The sequence below is a fragment of the Mesoplodon densirostris genome, chromosome 16, assembly GCF_025265405.1.
Source record: "Mesoplodon densirostris isolate mMesDen1 chromosome 16, mMesDen1 primary haplotype, whole genome shotgun sequence".
NCBI lineage: Eukaryota > Metazoa > Chordata > Mammalia > Artiodactyla > Ziphiidae > Mesoplodon > Mesoplodon densirostris.
This window is the reverse complement of record NC_082676.1, coordinates 57,443,970-57,462,370: the sequence shown is the minus strand read 5'-3', so window position 1 is coordinate 57,462,370 and position 18,401 is coordinate 57,443,970. Positions and strand designations below refer to the sequence as shown.

The 18,401-nt window shown below is 45.7% G+C and overlaps 2 protein-coding genes across 5 annotated transcripts in view; both read right to left on the bottom strand.

The window, feature by feature from the left end:
• Window positions 1-9,677, bottom strand: part of TXNDC11 (thioredoxin domain containing 11) — a 73,238-nt gene extending 63,561 nt beyond the window's left edge. The window contains exons 1-3 of one of the 3 annotated variants that reach the window (XM_060078018.1): window positions 9,299-9,677; window positions 8,822-8,925; window positions 1,475-1,691 (exon numbers count right to left, since the gene is read on the bottom strand). In XM_060078018.1, coding sequence (XP_059934001.1) covers window positions 1,475-1,691; window positions 8,822-8,925; window positions 9,299-9,535 — 558 coding nt within the window. In that variant the 5' untranslated portion in view covers window positions 9,536-9,677. Of the gene's footprint in view, window positions 1-1,474; window positions 1,692-8,821; window positions 8,926-9,298 lie in introns of those variants that run through there. The other 2 variants (XM_060078016.1, XM_060078017.1) reach the window with 2 other exon arrangements.
• Window positions 9,678-15,684: 6,007 nt separating this feature from the next.
• Window positions 15,685-18,401, bottom strand: part of ZC3H7A (zinc finger CCCH-type containing 7A) — a 35,329-nt gene continuing 32,612 nt past the window's right edge. For both annotated transcript variants that reach the window (XM_060077818.1, XM_060077819.1), the window contains exons 22-23: window positions 17,386-17,549; window positions 15,685-16,579 (exon numbers count right to left, since the gene is read on the bottom strand). In XM_060077818.1, coding sequence (XP_059933801.1) covers window positions 16,390-16,579; window positions 17,386-17,549 — 354 coding nt within the window. In that variant the 3' untranslated portion in view covers window positions 15,685-16,389. The remainder of the gene's footprint in view (window positions 16,580-17,385; window positions 17,550-18,401) is intronic.

Below are 18,401 nucleotides of genomic sequence, written 5' to 3'. Positions count from 1 at the left end.
TTTTAAGGGGGGTGAGAGAGGGGGGTAAAGGGAAGACAAGGAATAGATCAATTCCATGGGTCCAAAGCTGGAACACAAAATCACAACCTCCTCAGAATCAATGTTATAGGGAATGAAGAGTTCTATTTAAATAGTACTTGGTACACATTCAGGGATATAAAACAGTTAAAAAGGCTTTGGCAGGCTGGGCAGGAAGCCTAGCCACCATTTATAACATTGTTTCTAAGAAAAACCAACTGAGAGTTCCAAATGAACTTCTGGAACTCAGCTGCACCACAAGTTACCCCAGATCAGTGGGTGTCAGCAGCAGCCTCTTAGAAATCTGCGGGATGCTTTTCTGCTGGTTGCAATGACTGGAGGAGCTATAGGGCATGCAGCGGGCAGAGGCTGTGGTACATATCCTGCAATGTTCAAAACTGCTCTGCACAGGGAATAGTCATCCACATCACCCAAAGCAGTTTTAAATGTCCTGCCAAATACTAATATTGAGGGAAACCTGTTTGTTATTATTCAAGCTCAGAACCTAACTCCATTTTATATGTGAATCCAAAGCGTGGCTTTTGTGTTCACTGAATTTCTTGGAAGACAACTTCTGTTTAATTGAAGGCAGAAAGTACTTTGTTTGGTTCAGAACTTTACCAAGAGCTGTTCACCATTTAGAAAAATCAAATCACTGAGAGCAATGCCCTCATGGCACCTAAGTTGTGAACACATCCTACTTTTATGGGCCTGCATTTGTAACTGCCCCATTCACAGTGGTTCTACATAAAGGTACAGCACTTACATACTGAAACAACATGTGATTTAATTATACACCATTTTTCTTTTTCCCCCATCTTTGTGTTACAATTAGCACATTAGATTGGCTATTTTGAAATTATATGTATAGGGAAGTTTTATCATCTATGAATTCCTTTTGAGGACAGAAAAAGGGACATCATAAAATACATACATAAGGACAACGGGGATCCACTGGATTAAAAACCACTGCCAGACCGAAGGCATATATATCAATTGCCTATATATCCCTCTTACCTAACACAAAGGTGGCATTCATTAAATATTTGTTGAACATAGTTCTGGTCCCGGGATTTAAAAGGTCTGCCTAGTTAGACTGTACTCATGATACATAAATTTCTCTTACATAAAATAACTAATCAGCAAATATCAAATGTATATTCAATGAGGATTTTCAGTCTTCCCACCAAAGCCAAACAGCATGGCACCCTGAGATAAGCACTGGCCTGCATCACAAGGAACTGCAGAATCTCCTCCCTCTCCTGCCTCTGACCAACTATGACCATCACAGTCAGAAATTCTATTTCTTTATAGAAGGCTTTACAGTTTACGAAGTAAGGCTCCTGGCCGTCACACTGGCAAAATCAGCCATCTGGGTAACGTGTCTCTATGGGGATAACCAGCCCTGCACAGGAACTGAAGGTCATTTGATTCTCAGGCTGAATGTCAGCATTACCTGGTCTGAAAGCTGACTCGCTACTTGTTCAATTTCTGCCCTGGCGGCGATGGACTGTCCACACCACGGAGCGTAGAAGAACAGGAGCACCACCTCCGAATCCTGGCGAATGTGCTCTGCGTAGTCCAGCTGCCCCTGGAAGAGGTCAAGTACCGGAGACCTCGAGGAGAAAAAGCTGACAGGTGGCTTTGCTGGAATTATCACATCTTTTGCTCGACTAAAAAAAGAGCAAACACAAACAAGATTGTTTAGTTTATCTTCTTCTAACAACAGCTCTGTGTGGAAGAAGAATGAAGCTTAAAAGAAAAGTCTTCTTTTGAAAAAGAAAATGGAGTTCCCAAAACACTGTCCTGGAGTATAAAAGCAATATTTTGTGCTAAGTTAAGGCAACATTTGGCTGAGAGAATGCAAGATATGAATAACACGTTAAAACGATTCTTGGACTTCCCCGGTGGTGCAGTGGTTAAGAATCCGCCTGCCAATGCAGGGGACACACATTTGATCCCTGGACCGAGAAGATACCATGCCTCGGAGCGACTAAGCCCATGCACCACAACTACTGAGCCTGCACTCTAGAGCCCACGAGCCACACTACTGAGCCTGCGCGCCCAGAGCCTGTGCTCCGCAACAAGAAAAGCCACAGCAATGAGAAGCCCGCGCACCACAACGAAGAGTAGCCCCTGCTTGCTGTCACCAGAGAAAGCCCGCACACAGCAACGAAGACCCAACGCAGCCCAAAATTTAAAAACATAAATAAATAAATAACAAAAACTATTTTTTTTTTTTTTTTTTGCGGTACACGGGCCTCTCACTGTTGTGGCCTCTCCCGTTGCGCAGCACAGGCTCCGGACGCGCAGGCTCAGCAGCCCACGGGCCCAGCCGCTCCGCAGCATGTGGGATCTTCCCGGACCAGGGCACGAACCTGTGTCCCCTGCATCGGCAGGCGGACTCTCAACCACTGTGCCACCAGGGAAGCCCACAAAAATGATTTTTTAAAAATTTATTTTATTTATTTTTGGCTGCGTTGGGTCTTCGTTGCTGTGCGCGGGCTTTCTCTAGTGGTGGTGAGCGGGAGCTACTCTTCTTTGGGATGGACGGGCTTCTCATTGCGGTGGCTCCTCTTGTTGCGGAGCACAGGCTCTAGGCTCACGGGTTTCAGTAGTTGTGGCACGCGGGCTCAGTAGTTGTGGCACATGGGCTTAGTTGCTCCACGGCATGTGGGATCTTCCCGGACCAGGGCTTGAACCCGTGTCCCCTGCACTGGCAGGCGGATTCTTAACCACTGCGCCACCAGGGAAGTCCACAAAAACGATTCTTAACAATGTCTGCCCAGGTATGGGGTGGGAGGGCAGTGGAGAGCAGAAGAGAAGGGTGTCTTTGAGAGAGCGCCAAATCCTATCCACTAGACCACCAGGAAGAGTTGAGAACGGTGACTCTGAATAATCCAGATCCTTTCCTCCCCCACCCAAAAGACTCCATCCTTATCTCTCTGCAGCCTTGCTCTCCACAAAAGCCACTGATCTCCAGGGTTTCAGAGCCACCAGTGAGTCACTCAGAAATAAGGGGAGGGAGCGCATGTGGCACCACTAATAGGCATGGGAAATGCTTACAATCAACTCACGTTAAGTTTATTGGCTGGAGTTGGCCTGTAGTTATCCAGGGCACTCAGGCAAAAGTAATAATTAAATAATAATGTAGATTTCTCCAGATATATGTCATGATCCGAAGGTTAATAAAGATGAATAACAAAGCAACAGCCCATTTTACTGGAAAACAGGTTTCCTAAGTACGTATTTGAGATTCCCAGAAGGTCAGGAGGAGAAAGAAAATAAAACTAAACAAGTAGTCAGAAGTCACAGAGCTGCCACTATATCCCCATCAAGACAAAAAGGTCTCGGCTCAAGCTGCATCCCACCAAGTTAAAGAGTCCTAGTAAATGCCTTGAGCTGTCCACATATCTGCATTAAAATAGTATAAAACCATTAAAGCAGCTTAGCTAAGAAACCAATAGAGGAAATAAAAATGGAACGCTAAAAAATATTCAATTAACCCAAAAGAGATAATTCCCTGGCAGTCCAGTGGTTGGGACTCTGTGCTTTCACTGCTGAGGGCCTGGGTTCAGTCCCTGGTTGGGGGACTAAGATCCCGCAGGCCCCAAGGTGCAGGGGGAAAAAAATGCAGAAAAGGACCAAGGAAAGAACAAAAACCAGAAGGTACGAATGGAAAACAAATAGCCAGAAGGTAGACATAAACCCAACCATACCAATAATTACATTAAATATGAAAGGACTAAACCACCCAATTAAGAGGAAGAGATTGCCAGGTTGGATAATGAAGCAAAACCCAACCGTATGCCATCTAAAAGCATTTTGAACATAAAGACATAAGGATGGGAAAAAATAAACCACATAAATAGTAAGCATAAAAAAGCTGTAGTAACTCACTAGGTGAAAGGATAAATAAAGTGGGGTGTATTCTTACAATTAAATGTTAACTCAGCAATAAAAAAAAGAACTGATACACACTATAACTGGATGAGTTTCAAAATAATTATAACGAATGAAAGAAGTCAGACACTAAAGAATACATACGAGTGCATTTATATGAAATTCCAAAACAGGCAAAACCAATAATGAAATGAATCACATCAGTGGTTGTCTAGAGCTGGGAGTGGGGCAGGAAGGCTAACTGCAGAGGGGTAGTGAGGAAATTTTCTGGGGACAAGGAAATGTTCTATATCTTGACTAAGAGAATGGAGGTGGTTACATTTGCCAAAAGTCATGGACCTATACATGTAAAATGTGTGAATTTTACTGAATGTAAATTATACTACAATGAAGTTGATTAGCAAAAAGCTTTGCTGGTGTGTCACCTCCTTGGTGAGGATTGCTCTGATGAGTCTACCAGAAGCAGGCGGCTCTCAAATTTTTTTATCTCAGCTTCCCGCTGAGAAGTTGCTTTCATAGCCCTCACCATAATCTGTAACTTACTTATTTTACCTGTTTATTAACTCCATGAGGGCAAGGATCCTGGCTCCCTTTTTCACTGTTACATCCTCACTGAGTTCCCAGTACTCTGAAGTTCAATAATTTGTGAAATGAACAAACCTATCCTACACCTTACCTGAACCTATGTGAAAGCAAATTAAACATAAATCCATACAGACGTATATTATATTATTAAGAACAATCTAAAAGAATCAAAATGTCAGGGACTTCCCTGGTGGTGCAGTGGTTAAGAATCCGCCTGCCAATGCGGGGGACATGGGTTTGAGCCCTGGTCCAGGAAGATCCCACATGCCATGGAGCAACTAAGCCCGTGAGCCACAACTACTGAGCCTGCGCTCTGGAGCCCACGAGCCACAACTACTGAGCCCGCGTGCCACAACTACTGAAGCCCACGCACCTAGAGCCTGTGCTCTGCAACAAGAGAAGCCACCGCACTGCAAAGAAGAGTAGCCCCCGCTAGCCACAACTAGAGAAAGCCCACGCGCAGCAACACAGACCCAACGCAGCCAAAAATAAGTAAATAAATAAATACATTTATTTATTTTAAAAAATGTCAGAAGGTCCATTTGCCTTACTAGGGGTGATTCTAAGGAACACCTAACTGTGTTCTAACTTTACACGTGTGCAAATGAACTTGATAATCTGGTTTCTCAGAATACAGCAAAGTAGAAAGAAGGAGGAACAGGAAGGAAAGTGCTGCTAGCTCTGAGATACGCAGCAGACAGCCAGATATTTAGAATCGAAAGAGAAATCCCACAAATACCCAAGACCTAAGCTACTCTAAAAGCCTTGGGTCACTTAGTTTGAGGAAAAGAGTCCACCCCCTTCTCTACATCTAGAAGGTGTCAGCTTCCTGAGTTAAGACAGTTTTAAATATATTGCTTCCCCATTTTAACCAAAAATTATTAACATCACAAAGCAATGCTGTTGAAGGTTGCTATTAAATGCAAATCTCCTATTTATGCACTCACACTAACATTTTAACTCTGCAATCAGGTAGATCTATGTAAAATATCTTCATAACCTGAAAAACAGTCACTTACACAATAATTCAAAAAAAAAAAAGTTCAGTAAGCAAATGCTACTGTGCTTCAGGCGCTGCTCTACAGGAACCAAGGCTATAGGAGGAAGCACACGTTCTCAAGGGGCTTCTTTTCTCAAGGGAGACAGGCAAACAACCAAACGTGTAAACAAACATAAAACCACACAAAATGATCATGTTCTGTGGAGAATTTAACACAGTGATGAGACAGGAGACCTGGAAGCTCCTCAATGGGGTGGTGGGCAGGGTGGTATCTTTTTTTTTTTTTTTTTTTTGCGGTATGCGGGCCTCTCACTGTTGTGGCCTCCCCCGTTGCGGAGCACAGGCTCCGGACGCGCAGGCTCCGGACGCGCAGGCTCAGCGGCCATGGCTCACGGGCCCAGCCGCTCCGCGGCATATGGGATCCTCCCAGACCGGGGCACGAACCCGTATCCCCTGCATCGGCAGGCGGACTCTCAACCACTTGCGCCACCAGGGAGGCCCTTTTTTTATAAATTTATTAATTTTTTTTTTTGGCTGTGTTGGGTCTTCGTTTCTGTGCGAGGGCTTTCTCTAGTTGCGGCGAGCAGGGGCCACTCTTCATCGCGGTGCACGGGCCTCTCACTGTTGTGGCCTCTCTTGTTGCGGAGCACAGGCTCCAGACGCGCAGGCTCAGTAGCTGTGGCTCACGGGCCCAGTTGCTCCGCGGCATGTGGGATCTTCCCAGACCAGGGCTCGAACCCGTGTCCCCTGCATTGGCAGGCAGATAACCACTGCACCACCAGGGAAGCCCAGGGTGGTATCTTTTAAGCTAAGACCTGAGTGACAAGAAGACAGTCATGCAGAGGGGAGGGAGGTCTTGCAGCGAATAAGTGACACATTTCTCAGCAAGTAAAAAATGCTCCTCTTTGGAGGTATTATTTTTCTACTATTCAAATTTCGTCTTAAAAGTTAAATACGCAATCTGAGGGAAAATGTAGGTCTGTGATAGTCAAACAGAGGATAATCATCAACTTAGTACTGTTGCTCTGCATGTTCAGAGCAGCTCCTCAAATAAATGAGCCAGATAAACCCATGGCCCGTCAAAAAGCAAACATTAACCAGGGCAGAGAAACATATGCCTCTGCCCCAACAGAAACATTCACGAGTTTCCATTTAACTCCTAAATTTGCTCTCGTTTTTAATAAACTATACCTAGATCAAAGATTTCCTGCAGCTTTGAAGTGTAAATCTCAGGCACCAAAAACTCAAGAGTTGGCTGCAAACAAGGAAGGCCTCTTGCAACTCCCAATTTTTGTATGAGACTCATACTCTACACTTCCTCCCAAAGGATCTGAAGCAGCTTTGAGCTTACAAAACGAAATAAAGCAAAATGAATATATAAAGCAAAATACATATAGAGATAATAGAGACAAACACACGAACACACACTCACTATTTTTTTCCCCCACAAAAAAACACACCCACAAATCAGGGTAAAAGGAAAGTGAGGATGAAGTCATGGAGATTCAATGCATAGAAAAGCAGGTAGCACAGAGATTTAAGTTCCCAGAAATGCACAATTATTCATAGTGTTTCAACCCTAAATCAACCTTTTCTTAATGTTATCTGATTTGAACTCAGCTAAGCAACAAGACAGTGAAGAGGGCTGTCACCTATTTCAGACCTGGAGCTATTAATAAAAATTAATTTTAAAAAATTCTACTCTCCTTTAAGCCTCTGTCCTCATTAACACAAAGATCTTAGAAGTAAAATAGGAAAAGAGTGGCAGAAATGTTAGAGTCAGTTGTAGAGCGATAAAGTAGTATCATGACACCATTCCATCAAAGGAGACTCTAAAAAAATCAATCTGAGTCTATTAAAAGACTGTGAAATTTGCCAGTGGCACACAAAGAAGCTGGACAGGCAAGCAGCCTGTTCACTGGTTCACTCTCCTTGCCTGAAGTAGGTGGGGACCTTGCTCAGTCTGCTCTAGTAATTGGCTTTACACTCTTCCATCTTCCTGAAATCTCAAAGCACTTTCATATCTATTAAGCCCCGTTCTCTCAAACACCGCACGTTATTACTATAGATGGACAAAGTGATGCAAGTAAGCCCCCCAACCCTTGCAGGAGAGAAAACCTCTCCTCCTAATTTGAATCCAAATACCACTTTGCAATATTCTACCTTGTAAAATACTTTGTCTAATTTCCTTGTGCAGGACGTGATAAAGAACCAGGTAAAGAGACTAATTGCTGACAATAAAGGATTCAAATTCCGGTTCAACCACTTATTAGGTGGATGTGATTTGGGGCAAGTTTTGCATCACGACCAAAGCTCCACTCCTTCGTGTGTAAATTGGAAGGGTAAGAGTATGCATATCCAGACTTTACTGGATTGAGACTTAAGTGATCCATATTAGGCTCTCAGATCATGTGTTAAGTGAACTAAATGCATTCATGTAATCTGTAGTTCTCAAACAGGTGATTCTGTTCCCCAAAGGGCATTTGGTATTGTCTGGAGACACTTCTGGTTGTCACACTGGGGTGGAGGGGTAGGAGCAGGCAGTAGGTACTGGCACGTAGTAGGCAGAGGCCAGGGATGCCGCTAAACATCCCATAATGTACAGGACAGCCCGCCACAACAAGGATTATCTGACTCAAGATATCAACAGTACCAAGGCTGAGGAACCCCGCTGGTAGTATAGCACCTGGCACACAGCAAATGCTCAATGACAGTCATTATAATTTGTACTTTCCACTACAATCCCCAATCCTTTGACATCTCTTTGACAACAGGAGCCACGTATTGTCTTTAACAGACTCAATAAAAATGTTCCAAGTTGAAATCTTCCTCGTGGCCAATACGCCAGTCAGTGGCACCACAGATGTATAAATTGGAGTCCCAGGAGATACACTGTGGATTTGGGAGCCCAAAAGCACTCCTGAAATGTAAAGTAAAATTTCTATTTGTGTACTTTCCCAAAGAGAGACATTAACTTTCACTCTTCCTGCTCAGTACACTCCAGCCTACTCAGGCCCTCCTTCCAGTTCCAGGAAAACACCAGCCTTGTCCAGCCTCAGGTCAAAGGACCTTTGCACTTGCTCTTTCCTCTCCCCTGGACGCTTCCCCCAGATCTCCCCAATGCTGGCCCCTTCCCCTTCGTGGGTGCGTTTTCTACCTAGCTCCCTTAGGAAGGCCTTTCTGCCCCACCCTCTTCGCTTCTATTCCCTGCACAGCACTTACTGAAGCTCTTTAAAATTATATTAAGTTTTCTTATTTACTGTCTGTACCACCCCCTGGAATGGAGAACAGGGACTTTTTATCTTCATCGCTCACCTGGATGAGCGCTCCGCACACAAGAGGTGCGGATAAATAATCGCTATATCGATGAGTGCATGAATTCTCAACATGTGGGACGCTAAAGGTTGTCTACGCCTAGCCTAGGCATAAGGGAAATAAAATGGGTGATAAATGAGGGTCCTGCAGCCTGGGCAGAAGTGACAGGTGCACCCCCAAGAAACCCCAACAGCTGACAAGCAGCTCGGAACCTGGCCCGCCTTCCTCGGTATTAAAATGGGAGGAAGGGGCGCCGGGCAGCACCCCAAAACCTCGCCTTATGGCTCGCTGGCCGGAGAGAAGGGAACGCGGCGGGCATGGCCGCATGCTGGAGGAGGGTCAAGTCCATCGCTCCAGGCAAAGTCAGGCCCGACTTCCCCGGAGGCCGCTACGACCCTCGACCCCGAGGCCCAAGCCGGCTACGCGCCGCCCGCCGGGCCGAGGCGGCGCCGGGCCCGGGGATGCGGGCCGCCTCACCTGCAGGTGAACTTGAGTGCGAGGAGCAGCGCGCAGCCGAGCGCCACGGCCCCGCAGAGCAGCTCGGGCCGCCGGCGCGCCATGAGGGAGGCGCCGCGCAGCCCGCGGCGGAGCCGGCCCTCCGAGGAAGCAGCCGGGGCCGGACTGAGGGAGCCGGAGCCCGCGGGGCCGCCGCCACCGCCACCCTCGTCCTCGGCGTCGTCGCTGCTGCTGCCGCCGCCGCCGCGGCCTCCGCATTCCGACATTACATGCTCCCCGTCGCCGGCTTTATACCGCCGCCACCGCCAAGGGCCCGAAGGCCCGGCCCGGCCCGTCGCGCCCCAATCCCGCAACTCGCCGAGGCAGCTAACCCGTACGGTCCACGTCAGCCCCGTCGCAGACGCGGCGCCCGCCCACGCGCAGGCGGCTCCGCCCCCACCCGAGAGGCTACGTGGACACCACCCATCAGCCACGCCCCCATAGAGCCACGCCCCCTCGCTTACGGAGTCTGCGCGGATCCGTTCCCCGCTGGCGGCGGGACAGCCGCGGCGTAGTCCCACAGGCCCCGCCCCCGTCCCTGACGTATGCGCCGAAGCCGCCGTAGCCACATGCTCGCTCAGGTACCCAGTCCACTGAGTCTGCGCAGGCGCCGGAGCCGAGCGTCCGGCCACTCCTATCCTTGCATCTAGCCGGCGCAGACCTCAGCAGCCCCGGGCTACAGGGAGTCCTCGTTTGGCTCCTTGAGTTTAAAGAGCCGCGATGGTGACAGCAGTCGTGTCTGCTAATATCACTACAGGCTCCAGAGGATGTAGGTGCCATTTATTGTCCCCGCTCAATGAACGGAAAACATGTACAGAGGCGAGAAGTGTCCGCGGATCCGGGAGTGAGGCGGGAGAGGTTACGGCCTCGGTTTACACATCTGTAAAATGGGAGTGATATCAGTACCACCCTCACAGAGCTGCTTTGAGGATTTTTTTATATAAATTTATTTTATTTATTTGTGGCTGTGTTGGGTCTTCGTTACTGTGCACAGGCTTTCTCTGGTTGCGGCAAGCGGAGGCTACTCTGTTGCAGTGCGTGGGCTTCTCATTGCAGTGGCTTCTCGTTGCGGAGCATGGGCTCTAGGTGTGCGGGCTTCAGTACTTGTGGCACACGGGCTCAGTAGTTGTGGCTCGTGGGCTCTAGAGTGCGGACTCAGTAATTGTGGCACATGGGCTCAGTTGCTCCGCGGCATGAGGGATCTTCCCACACCAGGGCTCAAACCCGTGTCCCCTGCATTGGCAGGCGAATTCATAACCACTGCGCCACCAGGGAAGCCCTGCTTTGAGAATTAAATGAGGTCATTGATTGAAACTGCCGGGCCCATAGTGAGTACTCAAATTTTAGTGACTGTCATCTCCCAGTGTCCATTTCCTGCACCAGTGAAGTGCTGTGCGCCTGAGCACCATGTCCCTACATCACACCCCTGGGAGGAGGGTCTGTACAGCCTGTACTCACTTCACAGATGCGAAAACCGAGGTTTGGAAAAGCCACGTGACTGCAGCCACAAAGCTAGTAGGTGAGGAATTCAGGCTCAAAGGCAAGGTTAACAAGCCGCTCCAGCGACCCACTGTCGACTCTAAATCCTCTGAGACTCTAAATGTTAGGTCCTTTCTAAGTAAGTTTTTTTTTTAATTAATTTATTTTTGGCCGCATTGAGTCTTTGTTGCTGCGCGGGCTTTTTCTAGTTCTGGCAAGTGGGGGCTACTCTTCGTTGTGGTGCGCGGGCTTCTCATTGCGGTGGCTTCTCTTGTTGCGGAGCATGGGCTTTGGGCATGCGGCTTCAGTAGTTGTGGCACACGGGCTCAGTAGTTGTGGCGCACGGGCTTAGTTGCTCTGTGGCATGTGGGATCTTCCTGGATCAGGACTCGAACCCGTGTCCCCTGCAGTGGCAGGCAGAGTCTTAACCACTGCGCCACCAGGGAAGTCCCTCTAAATAAGTTTTTGTGATTAAAAACAAGTCGGAGAAGGATGAAATATGAGTTGAGAGTGACAGGAAGGGATTGTTTCCCTGGGACAAGTGTACCTGGAGCTAAGAGAATGTCCGTAATTACCAAATTGCTCGGGCCACAGATCTAGACTCGACTTCCGTTGTCAATAACTACAAACCAGGCAGATAAAACTCGGAGGGAACTAAGGCAGTATGATGCCACGCAAAAAAACAAAAAAAAAAAAACAGGAGATGAAACCCTACCTGTGCCACAAACCAGCCGGGTGACCCCAGTGCGGATTTTCCAGGGATGTAAAATGTGCTATGAATGGTCACCTTTGTAGGTGACCCAGAGCATTAAGTGTGTTAACCGCGGAGGCCCAACACGGTAGCTCATATTCACCTGCCATTTTGCTCTTTGGTTTCTACACCTCTTTGTTCTTTACTTCCTTCTTTTGTATTAAGTGGATCTTTTCTAAAACATTATTAATTCCTTTAATGATTTAAAACTTTTTTTTTTAGTTACTTCAGATTTATACTAACTTAACTTCAGTAAGATAGGGAAACTGCTCCAATACAGCTGTTTCCTCCTCCCTTTTTTATGCTATTATTACTCTTTTTTTAATCTACTACAAACTGAATAATATAGTGTTACATTATTGTTTTATATAATCTTATTGGAAGAAGCTAGAAGAGAAAAAATGTATTTCTAGTTTTTAAAAAAATATTAACCTTATTTACCGTTTCTAGTTCTCTTGATTTCTTTGTGTAGATTTAAGTTACATAGTATATTACTAACAAAAACAAATATGGTCCGAAGTCACCAGTACCCATTCACTGTAGGTTGCTAGAACAGAATCCACACTACTCTTCCGTAAGACACCTGTCGTTTGCACAGGCCTTTATAAGGTTCAAAGTACTTTTGCTGCCTGTGGGTTATCTCATGAGACCCACAATATCTTATGGCAGTGCAGGGCGGAGTCTTACATGCCAGGAAACCACCCTGGATCAATAAAAGGATGTTTCCTTTACTATTCTCTTTCTAGACATCTGGCTGCTGCTCTGGCCCTAGGTGTTCTCCTGAAACAAAGATAAATTCATTTCAGATTACACCAGGCCATCTGGGTCAGGCTGCACAGCTTTTCAAGGCTATGTCAGCCCTAACTAGTCCACATCAACCAATATCTGAGCTTTCATGGCCACTTTTTATGCCATGATCAAGGTGGTGGCATTTGAGTAGGGGGCAGGGGGAAGATTACATATATTTCTCCCAGGTATTAATCCTTTTCTTAGAATCGGAGAGAAATAATGCTTGTTAATTTTTTTTCTTAATCAGAGCTCTTTTGTTTTCCTTTCGTGTGCTAATAATCATTTTTCCCCTGCCCCAAATTTTGTAATTCTGTCTTTTTAACTGTCTCATTACTATTGTGTCTAAGCCAAATTTGGTTATTTTTTAAAAGTGAGTTACTATGGTAACTCAGTATCACTTGCTTCAAATATTTTATTCTACTTTGTCCTTTAAGCAGTTTCCTTTTTTTAGATATATAAATTTATTTATTTATTATTTTTGGCTGCGTTGGGTCTGTGTTGCCGCGTGTGGGCTTTCTCTAGTTGCGGCGAGCGGGGACTACCCTTCGTTGTGGTGTGCGGGTTTCTCACTGCGGTGGCTTCTCTTCTTGCGGAGCACGGGCTCTAGAGCGCAGGCTCAGTAGTTGTGGCACACGGGCTTAGTTGTTCCACGGCATGTGGGATATTCGCGGACCAGGGCTCGAACCCATGTCCTCTGCATTGGCAGGTGGATTCTTAACCACTGCGCCACCAGGGAAGTCACTCACCAGTTTCCTTAAATCTGAGTCTCTGGTTTGGTATTCTGTCCGTGTTTCTTACACAAGAAAACCCATATTTTACATTCTGTAGTTTCAACTAAATTTTTTAAAAGTTGAAGTACAGTTGATTTACAGTATTGTGTTAGTTTCAGGTGTACAGCATAGTGGTTTTTTTGCAGATTATGTTCCATTATAGGTTATTACAAGATATTGGGTAATTCCCTGTGCTATATACAAGGTATAGTAAATCCTTGTTGCTTATCTATTTTATGTATAGTAGTTTGTATCTGTTGATCCCATACTCCTAATTGTTCCTTCCCTCCCTCCCTCTCTCCTTTGGTAACCGTTAAGTTTGTTTTCTGTATCTGTCTGCTTCTGTTTTGTATATGGATTCATTTGTATTATTTTTTTAGGTTCCACATATAATGGATATTATATAGTATCTATCTTTCTCTTGGTTCTCTAAGCATGATATCCTGTGGCCCATCCATGTTGCTGCAAATGGCAATATTTCATTTTTTTATGGCTGAGTTGATATTCCATTGTACGTATATATACATATATATAGCATATATATGTATAAAACATCTAATGCTTGTTTTTTTATTTTTGGTTGCGTTGGGTCTTTGTTGCTGCGTGTGGGCTTTCTCTAGTTGTGGCGAGCGGGGGCTACTCTTCGTTGTGGTGCGCGGGCTTCTCATTGCGGTGGCTTCTCTTGTTGTGGAGCAGTGCTCTAGGCACACGGGCTTCAGTCGTTGTGGCATGTGGACTCATTAGTTGTGGCTCAATGCAGTTGAGCAGTTGCCTACAGCTTGAAAAGCAGGGGGAGTGAGTAGACTAAGGTGTGGGTTTGGTTTTGTTTTGTTTCAGGTAATGAAATACTCTAAAATTCATTGTGGTGATTGTAGCACATTTGGAATCTACTAAAACCATGGATTTGTACTTTAAAATGGTAAAACTTTTGTTATAAAAATTGTATGTCAATTTGTTAAATGTTGAAAAAAATCCACCCTGGAGGAGATATGGAGATAAACATGTCCAAGTAGACATGCCAGTTACTAGTTTCGTCTGCTGTTAATATTCGGGTTTTGCTCTTTCATACTTTTTTTTTCTTGCCCTTTCCCCCCCCACCACACCTCCTTCTCCTCTTCACTTCTAGGGTGGAGGTGTGACTTCACCATGGAATAATTAGCATTGACTTCCTGATGCTGAGACCAAGGCTGTGGCCAGGGGGGGTTCTTAGCCGAAATGAGGCAAAAAACTGGATGATTTAGGCAGAAATGGAATTTACTGAGAGGATAGTTCAGAGCACAGAGAACTGCAAGAAAGCCCAGGCACAGAGAATTTGAGGTGGGGATGTGGGTGTGGAAAACAAACAATTCTCGTCTTGACCGGTCAAACTTCAAGTTTCTAGCCTAGATTCCAAAGGTTAAGACAACCAACTTGTTAAACTGCAAGCTAAAACAGAGCACCAGAGACAGCTTTTTAACATCTATTCTCCCTGGAAAAAAAGGATAAAAAGGAGTTTGGAAGGATGGAGAAGAAAAACATCATGAAGGCCATCAGACTAGGGAAACCTAGCAGAATGATAACACTGCCAGTCTGCTCTACAGAAACAGATTACTTATTTGGCAAACAAGATGCACTGCTAACGCACCTGCCAAATAAAACTGGTCCCAACTGCCTTCCATTCATGGAGGGAAACCAGTCTCCTGTGGTCCTCAAGGAGTCCCCCGGGCTTGCCTTTCACTCTGCAGCCTCTGGTTCTGCTGAAGGCACCGCTTCTCTCTCATCTCTCTACTTGCAGCCATGCTCCCCCCACCCAGGCTGGACTCGCACTGAACAAAGACCCTTTTCTGTTTTCCCCAAACCCCGCTGAGTCAAGGCTGTCACGAAGAAGTGACTTTCGAGTCCATCAGCCATTCCTTCTGACTCCCACCCCCAACAGGGACTCTGCACTGGCAGTGTCCTCGTGAGGTGGCGGCCCCCTAACCCTGACAATGACTCTTCTCCCTAGCTCGCCAGGTCAGGAGCAGATCTGGGTCTCAGGACAGCTCAGCCCTTTCCTTGTCTCTGCCAGCCGGTCCTGACCACACCTTCAGTGGTCTTTCAACAACCAAAACGGCCCTATAGAAGGCGCTGTGCTAGACAGTCGTGTCTGTGGAATCCCACAGCCCACGTCTTAGCTGACCATGTGTCCCCCTTGCTGGGCATTCATCTGAATGAGACACAGAAGAGCCCCCAGAGGGGTTAGCATGTCAGTCATTAAGAGAAGCCTCTTAGCAACCTGAATCGGAGGAGAGCGGGACAGAGTGAAAGTTGCTGCCACGTCTCTCTAATTTGCCTTCTGCCATTAATTGCTTAAATGAAAGTGTTTTTTAAAAAAATCTAGGCAATTCCCTGGCAGTCCAGTGGGTAGGAGTCTACGCTTTCACTGCTGAGGGCCCAGGTTCGATCCCTGGTCGTCGGGGAACAGGGATTCCGCAAGCCGAGCGGTGCGGCCAAAAAAAAAACAAAAACAAAAAACTAACCTTGTGATTTTAGTACCCAGTTTTAACAATTCTTTAAGGAATTGGCAAGGACCACACCAAAAAAATGAAAGACATCTATATATAAAATCTTTATTACGGGCAGTATTGGTCCATACACTACACAATACCAACAGTACAAGTTTAATCTTTCAAAATCATCATTTAAACAGCAAAAGACCAAGAAATAAAATTTGAGTCAACTGATTATTTTTCAAAATATTCTCAATGCACATTATCCTCAGTTCCCTTATTATAGTGAAACATACAAATACAGAAAAATACCCCATTTAACATATACTAGTGTTAAATGGTTATTTGGCTCAAAATCTGAGTTAAGAAAATCCTTTTTAGCAACCTACATACAGATAAGTAGCAAACTTTATTATATTAGACAAATTATTCCTCTTAAAACATGTGAAGAATTTCATCCATCATGTGTTCTGATCCTAGTACAGTGTTTCTCTCTCACCATCATGATTCTTATCTGAAGGACCAACTCAAGAAGTCATCCTCACATAACCTTATCCTCTTCCCCAACACAGTTCATCCAAAAGTCTGTTCAACAGATGGCAACCAGTAGCGGTCACTTTGCCATTTGATGCCGTGAGAGCCTGGCCAGACCTGTCAAACAGCCCGTTTTCCTACCTACTGTGGGTTGCTGCTCAGGAGGGACGAGAGACGCCAATACAAGCAGAAAATCTGCAGCTCCTCTGCTACGTGCCTTACAACACTTTCAATTTTTCTGGTCAATGCTCTGATTAGGTAACATACATAAAAGCCAGCATATTAGTTTAAATCTTTAAACAAAAAACTATATTTTCCAAAGTCATTATCATTGGGGGCAATTAAGTGATCTTTTCGTGCTTTGTTGAGCTTCATCTTTAGGGCATCTCTTCTCTCTTCCCATTCATGAAGTTCAGCATTGCCATGTGCAAATTTACAGCTGCTTCCTTCCGTGCAAGTACCATTCATATACCTGTTAGGACAAGTCAGCTTGGTAAGCATCCACCAGCTTGGTAAGCGTCCACCAGTTGTTAATAAAAATCTTTAAAATGTGTTCTTCACTACCTTTATGGTTTGCATTAAACTTTTAGCTCGAAATCTTAATCCTAGAAAAATGAATATTTTATTGCCTTGACATCTACAATAATTAGTACTTTAAACTATTTAAATGCACTATTTAATGAAAAATACAGATTGTTGGGGAAAAAAAGACTATGCTCCTTCTTGATGCAGTGGAAAGAAATCAGAAGGGGCAGGAAGTAAAAAATATCTTCAATAATTCTATGTATCACATGGATCTAAGTTTGGAAGTCAAATAGAAACAGCAACAACAAAATGAGGAGCAATTCAAAATTACCTAGCTTTTCATTGAAAAATTTTCTAAGTAAACTTAAAATACTAATATTTTCCTTTGACCTGAGAAAGTTCCAGATTTATACTTGGAATATAATTCAAAGGCAGTTTCAAAACTGATGAACATCTACTACGAGAAAGATTATTGTGAAGGGTCAGAGAATCTCCACTGCCATCTCAGAGATCATTTGGGCAAGCCTGAATGAACTTATTTCCCTATTTGGTTATCTTTAAGACTTTCACGCCAGTACCGGCAGACTAGTGAATCTTTTCATGTAACGCAGAAGAGTGAAGAAATGTTCAAGGAGCAACTAAACTGTGAGCTCAAATCCAAGCATCCAGGATTAGAAGATTTTATCACCCAGATACCCTGTCTACTCACAAGGTCAGCAGTTTTCATGTGGGAAACTGAAGAGACCCACATACCTATCGCAAATACTAAAATATCCTGTTGGAAAGCGGTGCTGCCAGCAGTACTGGTCATCTTCAGTGTGGAAAACCTTCTCCTTGTGCTTCTCTGAGGAGATGTGGCCCTGCCACTGCTTCTCACTGTTACAGTTCTTCCCACACATCCAGCAGTGGAAGTCCACCTAGAGTGCACGGAAGACACACATCCCGTCAGTGGCTGCTGTCTGTGTGGCCCCTGACGGGTCACATGTGTTCAGGCACCAGAACAACTAGAAACGACTCCACCTAAGACCCAGACTCTACTGTTGGGGAGCCCGTCCAGTGGGGGAAGCTGGGTGAGAACATAAAACTCAAAGTCAAGAGCAGGACCAAGGAGAGGGTGGCCAGCACACAGGAAGCAGAGAGCAGGGGCGATGGACTGGGCCAGGGGTCCAGGCAGTCTCTGGCGAGGAGCTAGTGTGCAAACAAGGGAGTCTGTCAGCAGGACAAGGGGCCAGGTTCAAACAAGGATTCCGGGGAGGATTAATACCACGAGGGAAAGCAGAGAGGATGTGAAAACCCGGGACTCGCCCACTGCAGAAGGATGAGCAACTCCAGCCTTGCACATGAACTGAGCCCCTACTATGGGCCAGGACTTGTGCCAGGGGCCAGGGAAGTACACGTGCTGGGAAGACACCACCCTGGGGGCACAGACCCACACATTAGGAACCCTGTGCTCCCACATATGCAAGCGTGCAGTGTTTGAGTAGTATTGACTATTTCCCAAATGCCCTGCAACACTGGGTAAGAACAGGTTCGCAGAGACAGGTCAACCTCATGACCCAGCAAGCTGGGGTGACCCTGGCTCTGGAAACCCTGGTAGTACTTAAGAAAAGGTGGTGAGGGGGTCAGTGCTGAGCCTTGGCAGAGAAAGCAGAGTTCACAGGGCGTATCATGCACAGAGACATGTCCATGACCTGCATCTGAATGGCTCAATATGGAGAGGGGACAAAAAACAAAACAAGAAACAAGGAGCAGAGTAATGCGTACGCCTG